The 16,522-nt window shown below is 39.1% G+C and overlaps 1 protein-coding gene across 4 annotated transcripts in view; it reads left to right on the top strand.

Moving 5' to 3' along the window:
- eif2b3 (eukaryotic translation initiation factor 2B, subunit 3 gamma) overlaps window positions 1–15,677 on the top strand; it is a 135,682-nt gene extending 120,005 nt beyond the window's left edge. For all 4 annotated transcript variants that reach the window (XM_048540011.2, XM_048540012.2, XM_048540013.2 and 1 more), the window contains 2 exons: window positions 2,631–2,734; window positions 13,852–15,677. In XM_048540011.2, coding sequence (XP_048395968.1) covers window positions 2,631–2,734; window positions 13,852–13,904 — 157 coding nt within the window. In that variant the 3' untranslated portion in view covers window positions 13,905–15,677. The remainder of the gene's footprint in view (window positions 1–2,630; window positions 2,735–13,851) is intronic.
- The last annotated feature ends 845 nt before the right edge of the window (window positions 15,678–16,522 follow it).

The raw sequence follows: 16,522 nt of genomic DNA, 5'->3' as shown, positions 1-16,522 counted from the left end.
CAATAGTGTGGAGGAACACAGCAAGTCAGGCTGCATCAGAGGAATTGGAAAGTCAGTGTTTCAGGTCAGGTCCTGATGAAGGGTCTCAACCCAGAACGTTGACTTTTCTGATCCTCTGATGCAGCCTGATCTGCTGTGTTCCTCCAACTCCTTGCTGTATTGACAGTATACTCAATACTACTTTCCTGGTTAACAAAGTTTGGAGCTGGAGGAACACAGCAAGCCAAGCAGCATCTTAGGAGCACAAAAGCTGACAAAAGCTTTTCTGATGAAGGGTCTAGGCCTGAAACGTCAGCTTTTGTGCTCCTAAGATGCTGCTTGACCTGCTGTGTTCCTCCAGCTCCACATTTTGTTATCTCGGATTCTCCAGCATCTCCAGTTCCCATTACCTCTGATACTACTTTCCTGGTATTTGTAATTTATGTTAAGGCTCTTCTTCCCTTTCAATTCCTGATTTGCAGCCATTTCCAGGATGTTACTTGTATCATCACTGGTGAAGACTGATGCAAAATATTTATTAAATTTGTCTGCCACCTCTTTATCCTCCATTGCTGGTTCCCAAGAGTTACTTTTGCTAGGACTTGTATCGTTTGTATTCTTTTCAATCTTCTGATCCGCCCTTTATCTTTGCACGATTATATATCTTTAAGTTTGATACTGTCTTTGACTTTTTCAGTCACAGTGGTGTGTCTGTCTCTTAGAAATGTTCTTGTTGGAATGTATCTACTCTGTGCTTGCTAGAATATCTCCTCAAATATTTGCCAAACTCATCCAAACATTCTTTACTATGATGTCAATTTCTATCTGTCTTTACTGTGATGCACCATGTGACTTAGAGGGGCTAAATGAATAGAAGTTACTGAGTGAGTTTGGAACCCAATGCAAAATTGTGATAATTTCAAGTTCACAAAGTTCAAAGATATCAATTACAGAATTCCGTTGTAAGGCATGCGGTCTTTCTCTCAGGATTGTTGCAATCAAAGGTGCTGCATTGAAGCAAAGGATGTTTTAAAAATGCATTACACTAACAAGAATGGTGACACTCCTTTTAAAAGTATTAAAGTTGTACCCATCTGTATATCATAGTACAGGCAAGGGATGGAAATAATTACTTTTTAATGCAAGGTTTTTAAGGCCTTCATTAAACTGTATATACGCTTCGTCTGCATTTTATTCAGCGTGACACATGAAAGTTTATGGATTACTCACAAGGCAATTAGTTTAATGAACTAATGATGCATGCAACTGTTTTATAGGGCAATTGTTTTATGTTACGTAATTCAGGATGAGCAAAATAAAAGAAAACAAAAATGCTGGTAATACAGATTAGATCAAGCAACGTGCAAATAACGGAAACTGAACCTTTGAAACGTAATTCTTACTTTTTGAACACTTTGTCAGAATTCATGAAAGCTAAGGTCACGATGTTTTTATATCTATGTAATATATACATTATATACATTATTATCTGCAAGAGAAAAACAGATTTATGTTTGGGTTGAACATTGCATAAGTATGAAATCTAAACTGAGGTACAAAAAGGTGTAGGGATAGGATTAGGTTATAGTAGATGGGCAGTTTGGTTGCTAATTTTGAGCGTATGTTTTCTTTTTTGCTTAGAAAAGCATTTGTTTCCCACTCCTAATTGCTCAATTGGCAGCTGAACTGCCACCTTGAACTGCTGCGGTCCATCTCAGCATTGATACATGTGGAATATTTTAGGAAGAGTATTCCAGGTTTTGTATCCAAAGACAGGGAAGGGACAGTGACATCATTCTGAGTCGGGTTTTGCGTGTTTTGCAAGGAAACTTAAAAGTGATGGTGTTTCCATGTGCCTGCTGTCCTTGCCCTTTGATTTGGTAGTGACCCTGGATTAAGAAGATGCAGTTGGAAGAACTGGGTGAGCTGATGCTGTCAAAGGAGCCTTGGAGAATTTATTCATTGTGTCTTGTAGATGGAACACACTGCTGCTACTGGTAATCAGCATGTGCGATGGAAAGTTCAAGATCAAAATGAGCTACTTTTTCCTGCATTGTGTCAAACTCTTGAGTGTTGTTGGACCTGCACTCATCCAACCAAGTAGGGTGTATTCCAACACACTCCTGAATTATGCCTGGGCTTAGATGTTTTGTCCACAACCATCTTCTTTTGGCCTCAGTCAGACTGCAGCCAGTGGAACATTTACCTATGCTTCCTTTCGACCTCAATTTTGTGAGGTCCCCTTGATTCCACTGTCAAGAGCAATTATTTCACATCTCTGTTCTTGACTTGTGCTCTGTCAACGGGTTTTTAGATCGTGTAGAGGTGTGTGGCCCTGGCAGAAATTCCAACTGAGCATTGTAAACAAACTAATGCTATTAATGACACTTTCCATCACTTTATTGATGATCCAGAGTCAACCACTGGATGGTAATTGAAATTGCTGCTTATTTTTGGTAGACTAAACATACCTGGGAAATTTTCCATATTATTAGATAAACGTCAATGTTGTGGCTGTACTTGAACAGCTTAGCCAGGGATGCATTGGCTTCTGCTCAGCATTCCTTCATATATTTTTATAGGCGTTGTGATTGTGTGCAAGCATGTATGTCATCAAAATAAGATAACTTTTAAACACTTTTATTTTGCAGGTGCTGCATACAGGGTAGCGTTATTTGCTCTAGAGCGGTTATTGAAAAAGGAGCTGATGTCAAGGATTGTCTGGTCGGAAGTACACTGCGTGTGGATGCTAAATGTAAGCAATCATCCTTGAGTGGAAAATGTATAGAGCTTATATAAAAAAGCCCCGACTTGTAAAGCTAATTTTACAAAATATTTTAGCTACTGCTTTCTTTCCCATCTGGCCTTTCCATAAACTGGCCAGACGTTCTGTTTCTAGGTTTGGGATGACCAAGTTTTCCAGAATTCCAATTATGGCGATTTTAGCTGAGATGCAAAACATTTCATCAAGTCTTAAGTATTCTTTTGAATCAGTTTCCTTAGATGAATATTTCCCTCAGCTCTTTATAACATTTAATTTCCACTGCTGCCTCACAGCACCAGAGACCTGTGTTCACTTCTAGCCTTGGATGACTGTCCTGTGTGGAGTTTGTAAAATCCTCTTGTCTGCGTGAATTTCCTCTGTGGGCTCCAATTACCTCCCACAGTCCAAGGATGTGCAGGTTAGGTGAATTGGCCATCGCAAATGCAGGGTTGCAGGGATATGGTAAGGAAGGTGTGTCTGAATGGGATGTTCTTTGGACTGTCAGTGTGGACTTGATGGGCTGAATGGCCTGCTTCCGCACTATTGGGATTCCATGATTCTATTCTATGATAAGGTTTCTGGCTGAAACTGTTGCATTGAATTAGCATACTCAAGTTTTAAAAAAAAGTTTAATAATTAAATTTGTGAAATATTACATTAGAAAAGAAAGCATTGCGTAGATTGCATGTCTTTAAGAATGCAAAATGTACGCATACGTGCATTTTTTAACATGCATTCCCACCCAATTACTATGTAATACAGCAAGGAAAATTCACTACCATGATTCTTTGTACAGGAGAGTGCCTTAGTCTTGGCAAAAATACTGGAATTGTCCAAAATTGCAAGCCCAGCCCTTGAACCCAGCTTCTCTCATTTTCATGGGGGCAGCTCACGATTCATGCATGCCATTCCTGGAATAAGTTGGCTGTTACAACGATTTGCTACCTCCACAACAATATGATCTTAGAGTTCCTGGTGTCTGAAATTCAGAGTATGGAGATTAGACAAGTAAGAGTAGGTCAGTTCTCAATACATTTTGTTTGGATAGCCAAGGCACCCCTATGGAAAGCTGCGGTGGTCATGTGGATTTGGTCTTGAAGACCTTAGTGTTGGGGGTCAGGGATTCTTTGTGGCTACAGGATGAGTCTCATATCTTTTGTGTGTGTGAGGAGGGGTGGAGGGAGGTGTTCAGGTACACTTTAGGATGGTTAGCTGTGGAGAATATTGTGTAGAAATGATGCATACTCCCCCCCCCCCCCAGGAACTTGCCCGTTTCTCAAAACGTAGGGGTTACCATTGACCAGAAAGTAGAATAGACCAGCCGTACAAATGTTGTTGTGACCACAAAAGCAGATCAGAAATAGGAATTGTGCAACAAGTAACTTACTCCTTATTCCTTTGATCTTTTTCACCATCTAAATGCCACAAGTCGGGAATATGACGGAATACTCTTAACTTGTCTGGATGAGTGCAACTCCACATATACTTGCAAAGCTTGATACCATTCAAGATAAAGCAGTTTGCTTGATTGGCACCCCATCCAACACTTTGAACATTCACTACCCCTCCACCGGTACAGAATGGCAGCTGAATATACCATCTACAGGATGCACTATAACAATGCATCAAAGTTCCTCTGACAGCATCTTTCAAACCCATGGTCTTTACCACCCAGAAAGATAAGGGAAGCAGAGGCATGAAAACAGCTCCACCTGTAAGTTCCCTCCAAGTCACACACTGTCCTGACTTGGAACTATCCATATCCTAAAGCTCCCTTCTTAATATTGCTATGGATGTAGTTAAATCACATGAATCGTAGCAATTCAAGAAGCAGCTCAGCCTCACCCTCTCAAGGACCGTTTGGGCTGGGCAATGAATGCTAACCTAGTGACTCACACTGACATACTGTAAATCCACAAAAAAAAATCTTTTTCTCAACAGAGTGTAGTCTGCAATATAGAAATTTATGTAACAGAATTATACTTTTTCTTATATCTGCTTTGACAACTTAGGACTTTTTTATTCATTTACTGGATGTGGACATTATTGGCTGAGCCAGCTGTTGGCATTTGGGAATTGAGTAAGCAGGCATAAGATTGCGCAGGATATATGAGGGGGCTATGGAGGGTGGGCACAGCATGTAGGTTAGAGTAGGGATTACGAGTGGCCATGGGCGCAGGATTCTAGGTCAGCATGAAATATGGACAGAGACTGAAGGGGTAAGAACAGGGGAAATTAGATTAGATTCCCTACAGGCCCTTCAGCCATCAAGTCCACACTGCCCCTTGAAGCATCCCCCCCCCAGACCCATCCCCTTGTAACCCACACACCCCTGAACACTACAGGCAATTTAGCATGGCCGATCCACCTAGCCTGCACACCTTTGGACTGAGAGAGGAAACCAGAGAATCTGGAGGAAACCCACGCAGACCCGGGGAGAATGTGCAAACTCCACACAGACAGTCTCCCCGAGGTTGGAATCGAACCCAGGTCCCTGGTGCTGTGAGGCTGCAGTGCTAACCACTGTGCCGCCCCTAATGTTTGCCAATTTTTTAAAAACTTTCAGCATTGCGCCAGAGGCCACATTCAGTCCTTCCCATTCCTTCTTGGGAGTCAGACAGCCTCTTAGCTTCTCTGGGGTCACCTAGCCCGACTCCTAATCCAGGATGCAGCCGTCGGCCAGAAATTGAAAGTGCAGGCAGCCGCTTATAAAGGTCAGGTTGGCGGAGCAAGGAGTTCTCCTGTCTCTGCACCCCCTATAAGGAGAACAAAAATAATATCTGCCACTGCATCTCTTTGGATGAGCCACAGCTTGTTCTTTCCTTTCTCCATTCTATAAGGATTTGCTTTGGCTTCATTGAGCACTCTGCTAATAGCCCTCACTGAGATCAGGCAATCGGTCTTTGTTTCTTCAGTTTAAATAGAGTACTAAATGTTTTGATATTGCTTTCTTTCCCACATCTGGTTGCCAAAGAATGAGACTTGACATCCTGCCAGCTGTCGAATACATATCTCTTTGCTGAATGCTTAATAGTGCAATTAAAATGTTGAATTGTTTTATTACATGTTTACCCCATAGTCTACTATGTTGCGAAAGATATTACCAGTGCATAAACACTGTTTAGTTTAATTGAAAATGTGTTGAATTTTATTATACAAATAATTACAATTTAAAGACCATATTCAGAGCTTTGTTGTTTTAAACATCCTTTATTATTTTAAACATTGCAGGATAAGATGTTTTCAGGGCATTTAACTTCTTCATTAAACAATGAAACATTTGGTTTACAGTAAATAGATTTGACAGCTGGCAGAGATGCCATTACGACATTCTTCAGCTAGTCCAGAGAACAGTAAAACTTCTCTCTAGTGTGCTTCACTGTCTTTCAATTGCCTTGCCTAGTGTTTTTGTTTTAAATATGGAAAATCTTGAAGTATATGCTCTTGTTCTCAGCAGGTTAAATCTTTGTGAAGCATGGTGTATTTATTTAGGTGATTACTTGTAAAGAATTTATTAAAATTTCAGAGATCAATAAGTAATTAATTCAAGATCATTCGCATGTCGTGTTGGTGTTGCCTAAAAGGCCTGTGAGCATTAGTCAGGTATAACTGTTCATTCCACCCAGCTAGCCTGATTCTGTTTATGCAGATGTCACTGGCAAGCCTACATTTTTTCACCTATTCCTAATTGCCCTTGAGGTTGGTAGTGGAATTCCACATACGTTTTTGAACAAATTGAATAATCCAACATATAATCAGCAAGAAGGTTTATTTTTAAAAGTCTGTATAATTTTGCCTGACTCCAGAAGTTATAAAACAAAATATTGGGACCAGTCTAATATTGCAACTTCAGTAGGTCAACCATTTTTGTCTTTCTGATGTATGCCCAGGATAATGGGAACTGTTGACACAATATGTTACTTACATACTAAGTAGCACACTTTGCTTTTTGAGAGATGGAATGAGAGAAGAGAATCTTTCGTTCACTACAAGGAAGACTATGCTTTCGTTAAATAATTGGAATCAAGAAGCTTGCAGTCCAGTTACTGTGCTCACTGGTTCTTTACTAATGACTGAGAGTGACACACATTATTCAAATGTCATGACTGTCTTTTAGACTTTTAAAACTCTACCGGATAGCAAAATCTTAAAATAGATTTTTATTTCCCCAGAAACAGTGTAAATCCAACATAATGTGAGACAAAATATTTTCATGTAGCTTCTTTTCCAGCCTACAATGCATTTTAGTACTTCAAAATTTCACAACTATAATGACAATCAGATTAAAAATTGAAAGCAAAAATGGGAAGTTTTTTTACCTCGATGGGAAACTACTGACAAAAATGAAGAGGAAAACTTGGAATAGCAGAATTCCCAGTTTGGAAATGCATTGCACATTTGCAGGAATCCACTCATACAGCAACCGTGATTCCAGGAGTTGGACCCACCCCAAGCAATAAACATGCTATAAAAACTATAATAAAATAGAATTGCTATTTGGAGTCATGGTGGTAATTTGAAATATACAAAATGTGTATCATTGAGGTCCTGTGATATTACTTAGGAATTTGACATTTTTAACACATCGCAAACTCATCAGTGTTCAATCTACCAAGAAAAATATCATGGGAGTTTGCTGCAGAAAACCACTGGATGAGTGGCAGTGTACTTTTATATATAATTATATTATATTAATTATTTTTTCTATAATAATAATTAATTTTAAATATATATTCATTTATATATCACAAAATATATATAATATATAAATATATTATTGATTTTTTAGCTCAAGGAATGGCAGGTTTCTGATTTTTTTTGCCACTTTATTTACCCTGAATAAGTGCACAATGTGTATTGTGTGCGTCATTTGTGTTTTATTATTTAAGATGGAGTTAGACAAGTAATATTGTTAGGAGCTTCAATACCCTGCAGGATTAGTTGTAGGAAGACAACAGATTAGGAATAGCTGCTTGTGGATTGTTTTAAGTAGCCCAGAGGGTCTTTCAGCTAAGACCAAGTCCTCTGGATATCTTGAAGCATAGTGCATAATTAAAACTGCACTTCTCCAAGCAAACTGGTCTCTAAAGTTTACTGCGCTCAAAATGTTGGCTGTTGTCTGAAGTAACAATCTTTATGCCTGTGGCTGTCGAAGTTACACCACCCTGAACACATTCAGCTCTTTCCAGGTACATAAGCAGCTTCCACAAGCAAATCACCAATGCGGTATTTTCCAAGATCAACCAATGCATCTACTTTTAATGAATGCCAACACTCTGCTGTTTATTGCACAGTAAAGGTCACCTCTCCATTTCATCCAAAGTCTGCCATGGCACCAGAAGTTTTTTTTGTCAGCAAGGAGGTCTTTTGTCTATCAGGGTAATCATCGGGTGCACAATACTCTTGAAGCATAGTTTATGCTGCCTGAGTAGTTACAGAAATGCTGACAATATGCTGATTGTAGTGTCTCTTACATCATTCCATTGTATTATACATTGCACAGTGTTCTGATTGTAGCGAGAACTGCAGTTGAAGGAGCAGAGCAATAACAGTTGTCGTCATCTGCTGAGGAAAACTGGGATGAAAAAATGGCAGAAACAGGATGACGACCACCTGACTTCCTTGCAGCCACCGACACTGGCAATGTGTTGATACCTTTCCTCTGAAAATTACCTAAAGCTCCTCTACATTAGCAGCCCTTACTACTTTCTTCACCATTCCTTTAACCCTTTTAAGAACAATGAAATCATTTTATATGACTGGCATACAACAGTGCAGCTTCAAAATCTGCTATGCAAAGACAGCTTCAGAGTGACCTCCTCTGCGTCATAAGTTTGATGTTCACCGATTGCATCATGTTCAGTCCCATTTGTAATTTATCAAGTACTGAAGTAGTCAATATCTAAGTGTAGCAAGACCTGGGCAGCATTCAGGCTTGTGTGTGAATGTGGCTTGTCACTTACACATCAGGAAATGATCGTTGCTGAATTTCCACTGTTAACATTGTTGCCATTAACTGGAAACCAAACTGGAACAGCTATTTAAATATTGTGACTATGAGAGGCAGTCACACTGAAAATTCTATAGTGAATAACTTGCCACCTGACTCCTAAATCCTGTCCCCCATCAACAAGGCAAAAGTCAGAAGTGTGATGGAATACTCTCCACTCACTGGATGCAACTCCAACAACACTCAAGATGCTTGACACCATCCAGGAGACAGAAGCCTGCTTGATTGACACTTCATCCATCGCCATCAACATCCACTCCCCCACCACAAATGCACAGTGACAGGAGTGTGTACCATGTACATCTGCAGCAATGCACCAAGCTCCTGCAACAACACCTTTGAAACTTGCAACCTTTACTATCTAGGACACGGGCATCAGATGCATGAGATCTAGAATTGTGATGACTTTCCTTTAAACTTCTATCCAGTCAGGTATGAAAGTTTGCTGAAGCATCCCAGGGAGCAGCTTATGGCACACAATGTGATAATACTATGCAACATGCTAGTTGGAATCAGATTCCATCATAATGTCAGAAAGCATATCACTACTTCTTAACCGGTGTTCAAATATAGCATGTAATTGCTTGCATGATGTTAGCATATGAAGGTTAAGTGCCTAAATTTCAAATTTTAAAATAATTATTGATCAAATGAGATTTTACAATTGTTTCTGCAAGCCTTCTCACCAAGGAGTAACAGTTATGATGGTTGCAGAGTTCCTGGGGACTAAAGAACCAAGGATTAGGTTGCTGGGGTTAAAAGTAGTGATTGATTTTGTGCGTACGTCGGTAACATTTCTGGATTTGATATACCTTTTAAATTAAAGCATGGTACAGAAAGACTAGCATGATCTGTGATCTGCCTGACTGGTCAGCTGGATGGGGAGGGCAGTGCAGTTTGCTCAGGCATCCCACAGTGATTGTAAAATGACAATATCTGGTGGCAGTCAATGGAAATCAGGATGGTGGGGAAGAGAAGAGCTCTCCATTTATTAACAAGAAGCTTGTATCTGCTGGAATTTAAAAGATTAAGAGGTAATTTCATTGAAACGTTATGGACCTCAGAGACCTTGACAAGGTAGACCTGGAGAGGATGTTGCCTCTCATAAGAGAATCAAGCCACTTCTTATTCTTTGAAATTCCAGCAGGTGCAAGCCCAGCCTGTCCCAACATTTCCACATAAGACAACCCATTTACTTCAAGTATTAGAGATGATGGGAATTGCAGATGCTGGAGAATCCAAGATTACAAAGTGTGGGGTTGGATGAATGCAGCAGGCCAAGCAGCATCTTTCTGCTGCTTGGCCTGCTGTGTTCATCCAGCCCCACACTTTGTTACTTCAAGTATTAGGTCTGTTAAACCTTTTCTGAACCGATTGCAGTGCATTTACATCCCTCCTTAAATAAAGTGGCCACACCAAGCAGAACAGAAGTTGTTTGTTTGTTGTTGGAGACCAGTCACCTCTGCCACAGGACATTGTAGAACTTTCTCAGGGCAGTGTCCATGGCCCAGTTTCTACAGCTGCTTCATCACTCATCTTTGCTCCATTATAAACTTCAAAAGTAAGGAGAATCACTGTTTGTTTGAATCACTGTTCAGTTCAATATACAATCCTTAGATAATGTAACAGTCCATGACTGTGAGCACTACACTCGGGCTGATAAGTGACAAGGAGCACTGATCATCTCCCATTAAGAGAGACTCTAACCACTTACCATTGATCAGGAATTGACTGGGCCAACCTCATAAATAGACTGATATCAGGAAAGAGTCCTGCATGGGTAGCAGCCTGCAGTTTTATCTTCCACCAGAGAATTGATGTTAAGTTTGTGTAGTGTCACTCAAGGCTTCACTATTTGCGGAACTAATTTCTCTCCTCCTTATCTTTGGAAAAGGAGAGAAAATAGGAAAAAGCGAAAGGTTTAGTGTGGTGTGAAGCACAGATGAGCCTTTTTTTTTGCAGATTATAAAATCATCAAGGTTGCAATTGTCCAACAAAATTATTAAAAGAACTTCCATAAAATATGATTCTTCCAAAAGGAAGGTGAGAGAAAGGATCTTTGTGTGTGTGTCGAACCACGTGATGATCTCATGTAGATGACTACATAGCAACAGTGAACAGAAACCTAAGCACAGTTTGCCTTTGTTCCCTGAGCAAGAATTGTTTATGTGAAGCAACAAATGTAAACAATGAAGATAGGTTAACAGAGTAATGCAAAGGTTTCCTTTCAAAACTGAAAATATATAAAAGTACGATACATTAGTGATACAATATTTTATCAATAAATTCTTTTGCAGAAAGCAGTGTTGAATGAAACTATTGGTCAGTCTTTCTGTTGAAAAGCTTAGATAAATTATCATTTATTTCTGACAATATTTTCATCATCCTTTTGTATAATACAAATATTATTATGTTTGTATAATCACATAAGCCAACCTGCAACAGTTGGTCCTGAGGGAATGAGTTCCTTGGTGGTCCTGGCCTGGGATCTAACCTTTTACACTAAAAGCTATCACAGGCAGCAACAATTTATCCGTGAGCTTGCAAACAGATTTCTCTTCCTCCCTACCCAAAGTAAGGGGAAGTTTGCTTTACATTAAGCTCTCTGTTGTCCTGATGTTTGAATTTCGCACAAAAGGGTCATTGTCCTGAGCCAGCGCAATCCATCGCAAGATGAGCTTAACATCTGCCAGAAACAGTGTCCATTCTGGCAAAAGCGTACAAGGTCTTTATCCTCTACAGAGTCAAACAACAGGATTTCAGGCTGACTTAGTGACTTTTACAAGGGGACTTGTAAACTAGAGCCTTTCTTATTAATGATTTACAGTACTTCATAAGATAATGAAGCAGATCTACATAAATAAATTTGATGTAGGTGTATACTGTTGTTGTTAGCCCTGCAAAGATAATGATTATTGTTCCAAGGTCTGTGAATTCAGGAAATACTTGTGTCTGGAGACTTACAAATTATTCAGTGCTCTGGAATAAATTCCATGACATGCCTTAACTTGGTACTGAAAATCGCCATAATTGCATGAAAATTAGGTTGTGATAAAGACAGGACTTGGACGTGTACATAATGTGATAACGTTAAAAATTCTTCCACTGTCTAAACTAGAATAATCTCAATTATGTCGATCACCAGTTCAACGATATTTAAATTATTCATAACTGTTTCTCCCATCCTCTTTGATCTTAATGATCATTTCACAGTAACACCATTTTTATCTTTAAAACCAGAAGCTGAAAATTGTTACAAAAACAGAATTGCAGATCTGGCGGTGTTTGTGGAGAGTCCTGTGACTCTCCTTCGGAACTAATGGCAAGGAAAAGATAGTATACATGCTGATAACACGGTGTGAAGCTGGATGAACACAGCAGGCCAAGCAGCATCAGAGGAGCAGGAAAGCTTGACATTTCGGGTTGGGTCCCGACCCAAAAACATCAAGTTTTCCTGCCCCTCTGCTGCTTGGTCTGCTGTGTTCATCCAGCTTTACACCATGATATCTCAGATTCTCCAGCATCAGCAGTTCCTACTACCTCTGTACATATTTTGATGACTGGGTGTGTGGAGTGTGATGAGGTTGATGAGTTGATAGGTGGAGATAGAGCCCAGAGAGAGTGACAGTTGGGAGACAAAGGGATGGATCATGATGTGCCAAGGAGAAAGAAAAGCTGATATTGGGGCTATAAGTAGGTGAAAATAGGTTGGCTGTGCTGAAAGCAGCCCATGTCATCACAACATCTGGGATGTGTGGCTGAGTAAAGGATGCAGAAGAAGGTATTCAGATTCTAAAATTCTGGAACTCAATATTAACCCCCAGAGGCTGCAGGGTCTCCAAACAGTAGTTATAAATTATTACCTGACTCATGATCAGTCAAGAAACACCTCTAAAAACCAAAAGGATTGTGGATGCTGTGAATCGGGAACAAATACAAAGTTGCTGGAAAAGCTCAGCAGTTCTGGCAGCATCTGTGCAGGAGAAAACAGAGTTAACGTTTTAGGTCTTCCTCAGAACTGATGGTGTCTGGGAAAACATCAGTTTATATGCAGGTGGGGTAGGGAGTAAACGATAGGTTATAGAGCCCAAAGAGAGAGAGAGGCAGTTGGATAGACAAAGGAGTTTCTAACGATCAGGCTGGGAGGGTGAATAGTTGTTAATGGAGACTGTTAGTGACTAACAACAGGGGGTGTGTACTGGCAGGCTATGTGGTAACACCACATAGAAGCACCTTTACTTTTATTAAAAGTTGATAGAGTAATGAATTGACACAGCAGGAATAATCTTAAGCTTAAAAGGCTAATAATAGGCAAACCCATCAAGGTGAGATCAGTCAAATAAATTTCATAGACTTTTGATTAATGCTTTTTGATGATCCTTCTCCCTTGAAAGAGAGATGAATGTAATCTTAAATCATTGTTTGTTTGGCAGAGCTTGAGTTTTTCTGGAAAAAAAAACACATTTTGTCACCGATTCTTGTCTTGCTCTCATTAGGAAAATTTGCAAGAAATGCTGGTGTAAAGGGAAAACAGCACTTATAGTGTATGAGAGAAAAAGTGCTGATTGGTTGGCAAATGGATTCTGATTGGTAGAGCATCGCTTGCATTAGTTGTGATTCTCTAATTAAACAGATGTCCTAAATAATCCTGAGTGTGCAAAGAATTATGGTGACCACTCATTTAGGATTGACTGTCAGTCAGACTAATTGTATGGCACATTTGCCCATACTAGAAGCTATACATATTAATATACAGGACGTTGTTCTTTGCAGATACAGGGAGCATGGACATATTTGCATCTATATCAACTCCACAAAATAGGTGACAGCCATTCTTTGATTCATTTCTTGACTAATCAGTCAGCCTGTCAGGTTTAAAATGTAAACAAAGCTTGATGGTAAACTGTAAGTCACTATCTAACTGCTTAGATGTTGGCTTCACAGAGCCGTGCATTAAAAATGTGGTGTTTATACTATATCTTCAAGTAGAGGTGCAATAAGTAAAAGGCTTATTACAGAACGATAATGTTGTAGAATGAAGTTCTTTCTACTTTAAATTTTCTTCATGCTCACTGCTTCTTTCCCTTTGTTCTTGCAGCAAAACATGTGAATGAAGTGATAGTAGGCAATGATCGCTTGATGGAGATATAATCTCACCCACGATCTGGAGCCACTATAGTTTCTGTTCACATGGACATTATCAGACAAGGAACATCATCCACAGGTCATCACAAGGCATATGAAGAGCTGACGAAGAATGGGCATTGAGTTTGAGTTGACTGGGCTGCTTTGCAAGCTAATTTCTGTCAACTAATATGTTGATCAATATTGGAGGCTTTGAACAAACTATTTTTTGGATACTTGCAATTTTTTTTTCCTGGTATGTTAAAAATGCCTGGTAAGAAATGTTTCAATGACTCCAACTGATACAGCGCCTAATTAAGATCAGTGAGATTGGTATCTGGCAGGCATTTTCCTTTGAAACTGTTGTATGAAATTCCTTGAAAACAATCTCAAGTGATCAGAATATTTTAAAATAAAGAATTGGAATACTGTGCTCAAATAGCTGAGTTCATGGTTGGCATGTAGGAGATTCTCCTACTTTGAAGTTGCATTCTCTGATTTATAAGTTCCTCTTTGTGATTTCAAAATCTCCATGTCAATGTGCTAGTCTTGAAGGAATAGCAGCAGGAATTGAGAATGGTCTTGCATGTGTTCTTGGAGAAGATTATACTAAACAAAAGCAAAGCATGCATGAAGAGAAAGATAATTAATTTTTTGATGGTCTTTTATGTGCCATTCAGCATTGGAAAAACTGTTCAGAAATCTGATCAGAATAAAAAATAATGCAGATGCTGGAACAAAGATAGACAAACAGGAGTTTGGGAGAACACAGGCAGTATCTGGAGGAAAGGAACAGTCAACATTTTGGGTTTTTTTTAGGAAATAGCAGAAACGCTGGTTGCTCCTTTCTTCCAGATGCTGCCTGTCTTGCTGTGACAGAACAGAGTTTCCTATTTGTCTGTTCAGAAATCTGACTTCCTTCAGCTAGTTAATGTTGCCAAGACACAGACAGAAAATGAACTAAGAAATTTATATTACATTTAAATTTGTAGGAATCAATTGAAAGCAAAGTTATTGGGACAGGCGACTAAAGAAAACCTCATGACCCCAGTGAAATCACCCAAAAACTGGAGAATCCCCCATGAGTAGTGTTGGTCTGTATCGCCTGTCAAGAGAGTGGAGGGAGGGTGCATGGAATTGGTCTCTTCACAACAATCGAGTTATGACTGTATTGTTGTAAAATTTTCCCATTTTCTGAAGCACCCAAGTGTCTGTGAGCCTTACCTTTAACGTGACAATCCATTTGAACTAAGACTACTGCTATTTGAACTTGAAAAATGGGATAATGAGACAATAAAGAACTGTGGATGCTGAAAATCTGAAACAAAAACAGAAATTGTTGGAGATGTTCCGGCAGCATTTGCAGACAAAAAGCAGATTTAACTTTTCTGAAGGAACTGAGAAAGGTTGACTGGATTCAAAATATTAACACTGCTTTCTCTCCACAGATACTGTCAGACCTGCAGAATTTCTCCAGCAATTTCTGTGTCTGATAACAATGTTTAGTATTAAACTTGTCAGTATTCATCCAGTTTTTACTTGTCTTATTAATTAACATATTAAAATAAATGAGTCAGTAAAATTTCTATATTTGCTTTTTAGCATATTACCAAACCATGTTATAATTTACTCAGTCTCTGAGACAGACGGATTCAGGTATATCAAGTAATACAGAAATAGCTGCCTCTTAAGAAGACCATGCAATCTCAACTTATTGCTCATCCTGAATTCTTACAATACAGGTTTATGAAGTTCATGCAGCGTGTCTGTATTTATCTCAATAAACAAGATCTGTTTACAGCTTTGTGTTTGCTTTGATTTGTAATGTATATAAATTACTGACTAGCCAGAGGACACATTGTAAAAATATCTTGATATCAGAATGTGTTGGTGCACAGAACAGTCATTGCCAGAAATGCAATGGTGGTAACTTAAGTGAACAACCAAAACCAATATAATTCATTGAAAACATGCAACTTAGAATTGTATGCTGCTTGATTAGTATGTATCCCTCTAAATTGAAACAATTTAATGGTTTTCAATTTTTTGCTGTGCAATGATTATTAGTTATCTAAAGAGCCTTCAGTTGTTGTATTGATAAACTGATAAATTACTATTTGTAAATGATTGGATCAAAAGTACTTTGTTTCAGCTGAACTGCCCACATAGCTAAGCCATTCTACTAGTTGGGTCCTTAGTCGTGCATAATTACTCAAATGAAAATTTTACTTGCTTTGGAATTGCCTGAGCGTTTTCAGTTGTTAAAATTCTGGCACCTTTTGCTGACAAAATGCACATGTTACACTCTGGCCTTTTGTAACAGAACAGATTCTGGATCAAGAAAGAGAGGTAGTAGGAATTGCCGATGCTGGACAATCTGAGATAAGGTGTAGAGCTGGATGAACACAGCAGGCCAAGCAGCATCAGAGGAGCAGGAAAGCCGACATTTCAGATTCTGGATCAAGACACTCGATGATGTTTGGAAGAAGACTTAAAGTTTTAACATGACAATTAAAGCAGGCTCCTACTACATGGACCTATGAAATTTGTGCTTATGGTGAAGGATATTCTCCACACTCTAAAGAGCATCAAATACTGTATGAGTGTAATGTTTTCATTTTGACAGAGGTGTTGCCCTTTTGTAT

This window comes from Stegostoma tigrinum, chromosome 8 (assembly GCF_030684315.1).
Source record: "Stegostoma tigrinum isolate sSteTig4 chromosome 8, sSteTig4.hap1, whole genome shotgun sequence".
NCBI classification, from domain to species: Eukaryota; Metazoa; Chordata; class Chondrichthyes; order Orectolobiformes; family Stegostomatidae; genus Stegostoma; species Stegostoma tigrinum.
The sequence above is the reverse complement of the archived record's forward strand: the minus strand, read 5'-3'. Positions and strand labels throughout refer to the sequence as shown.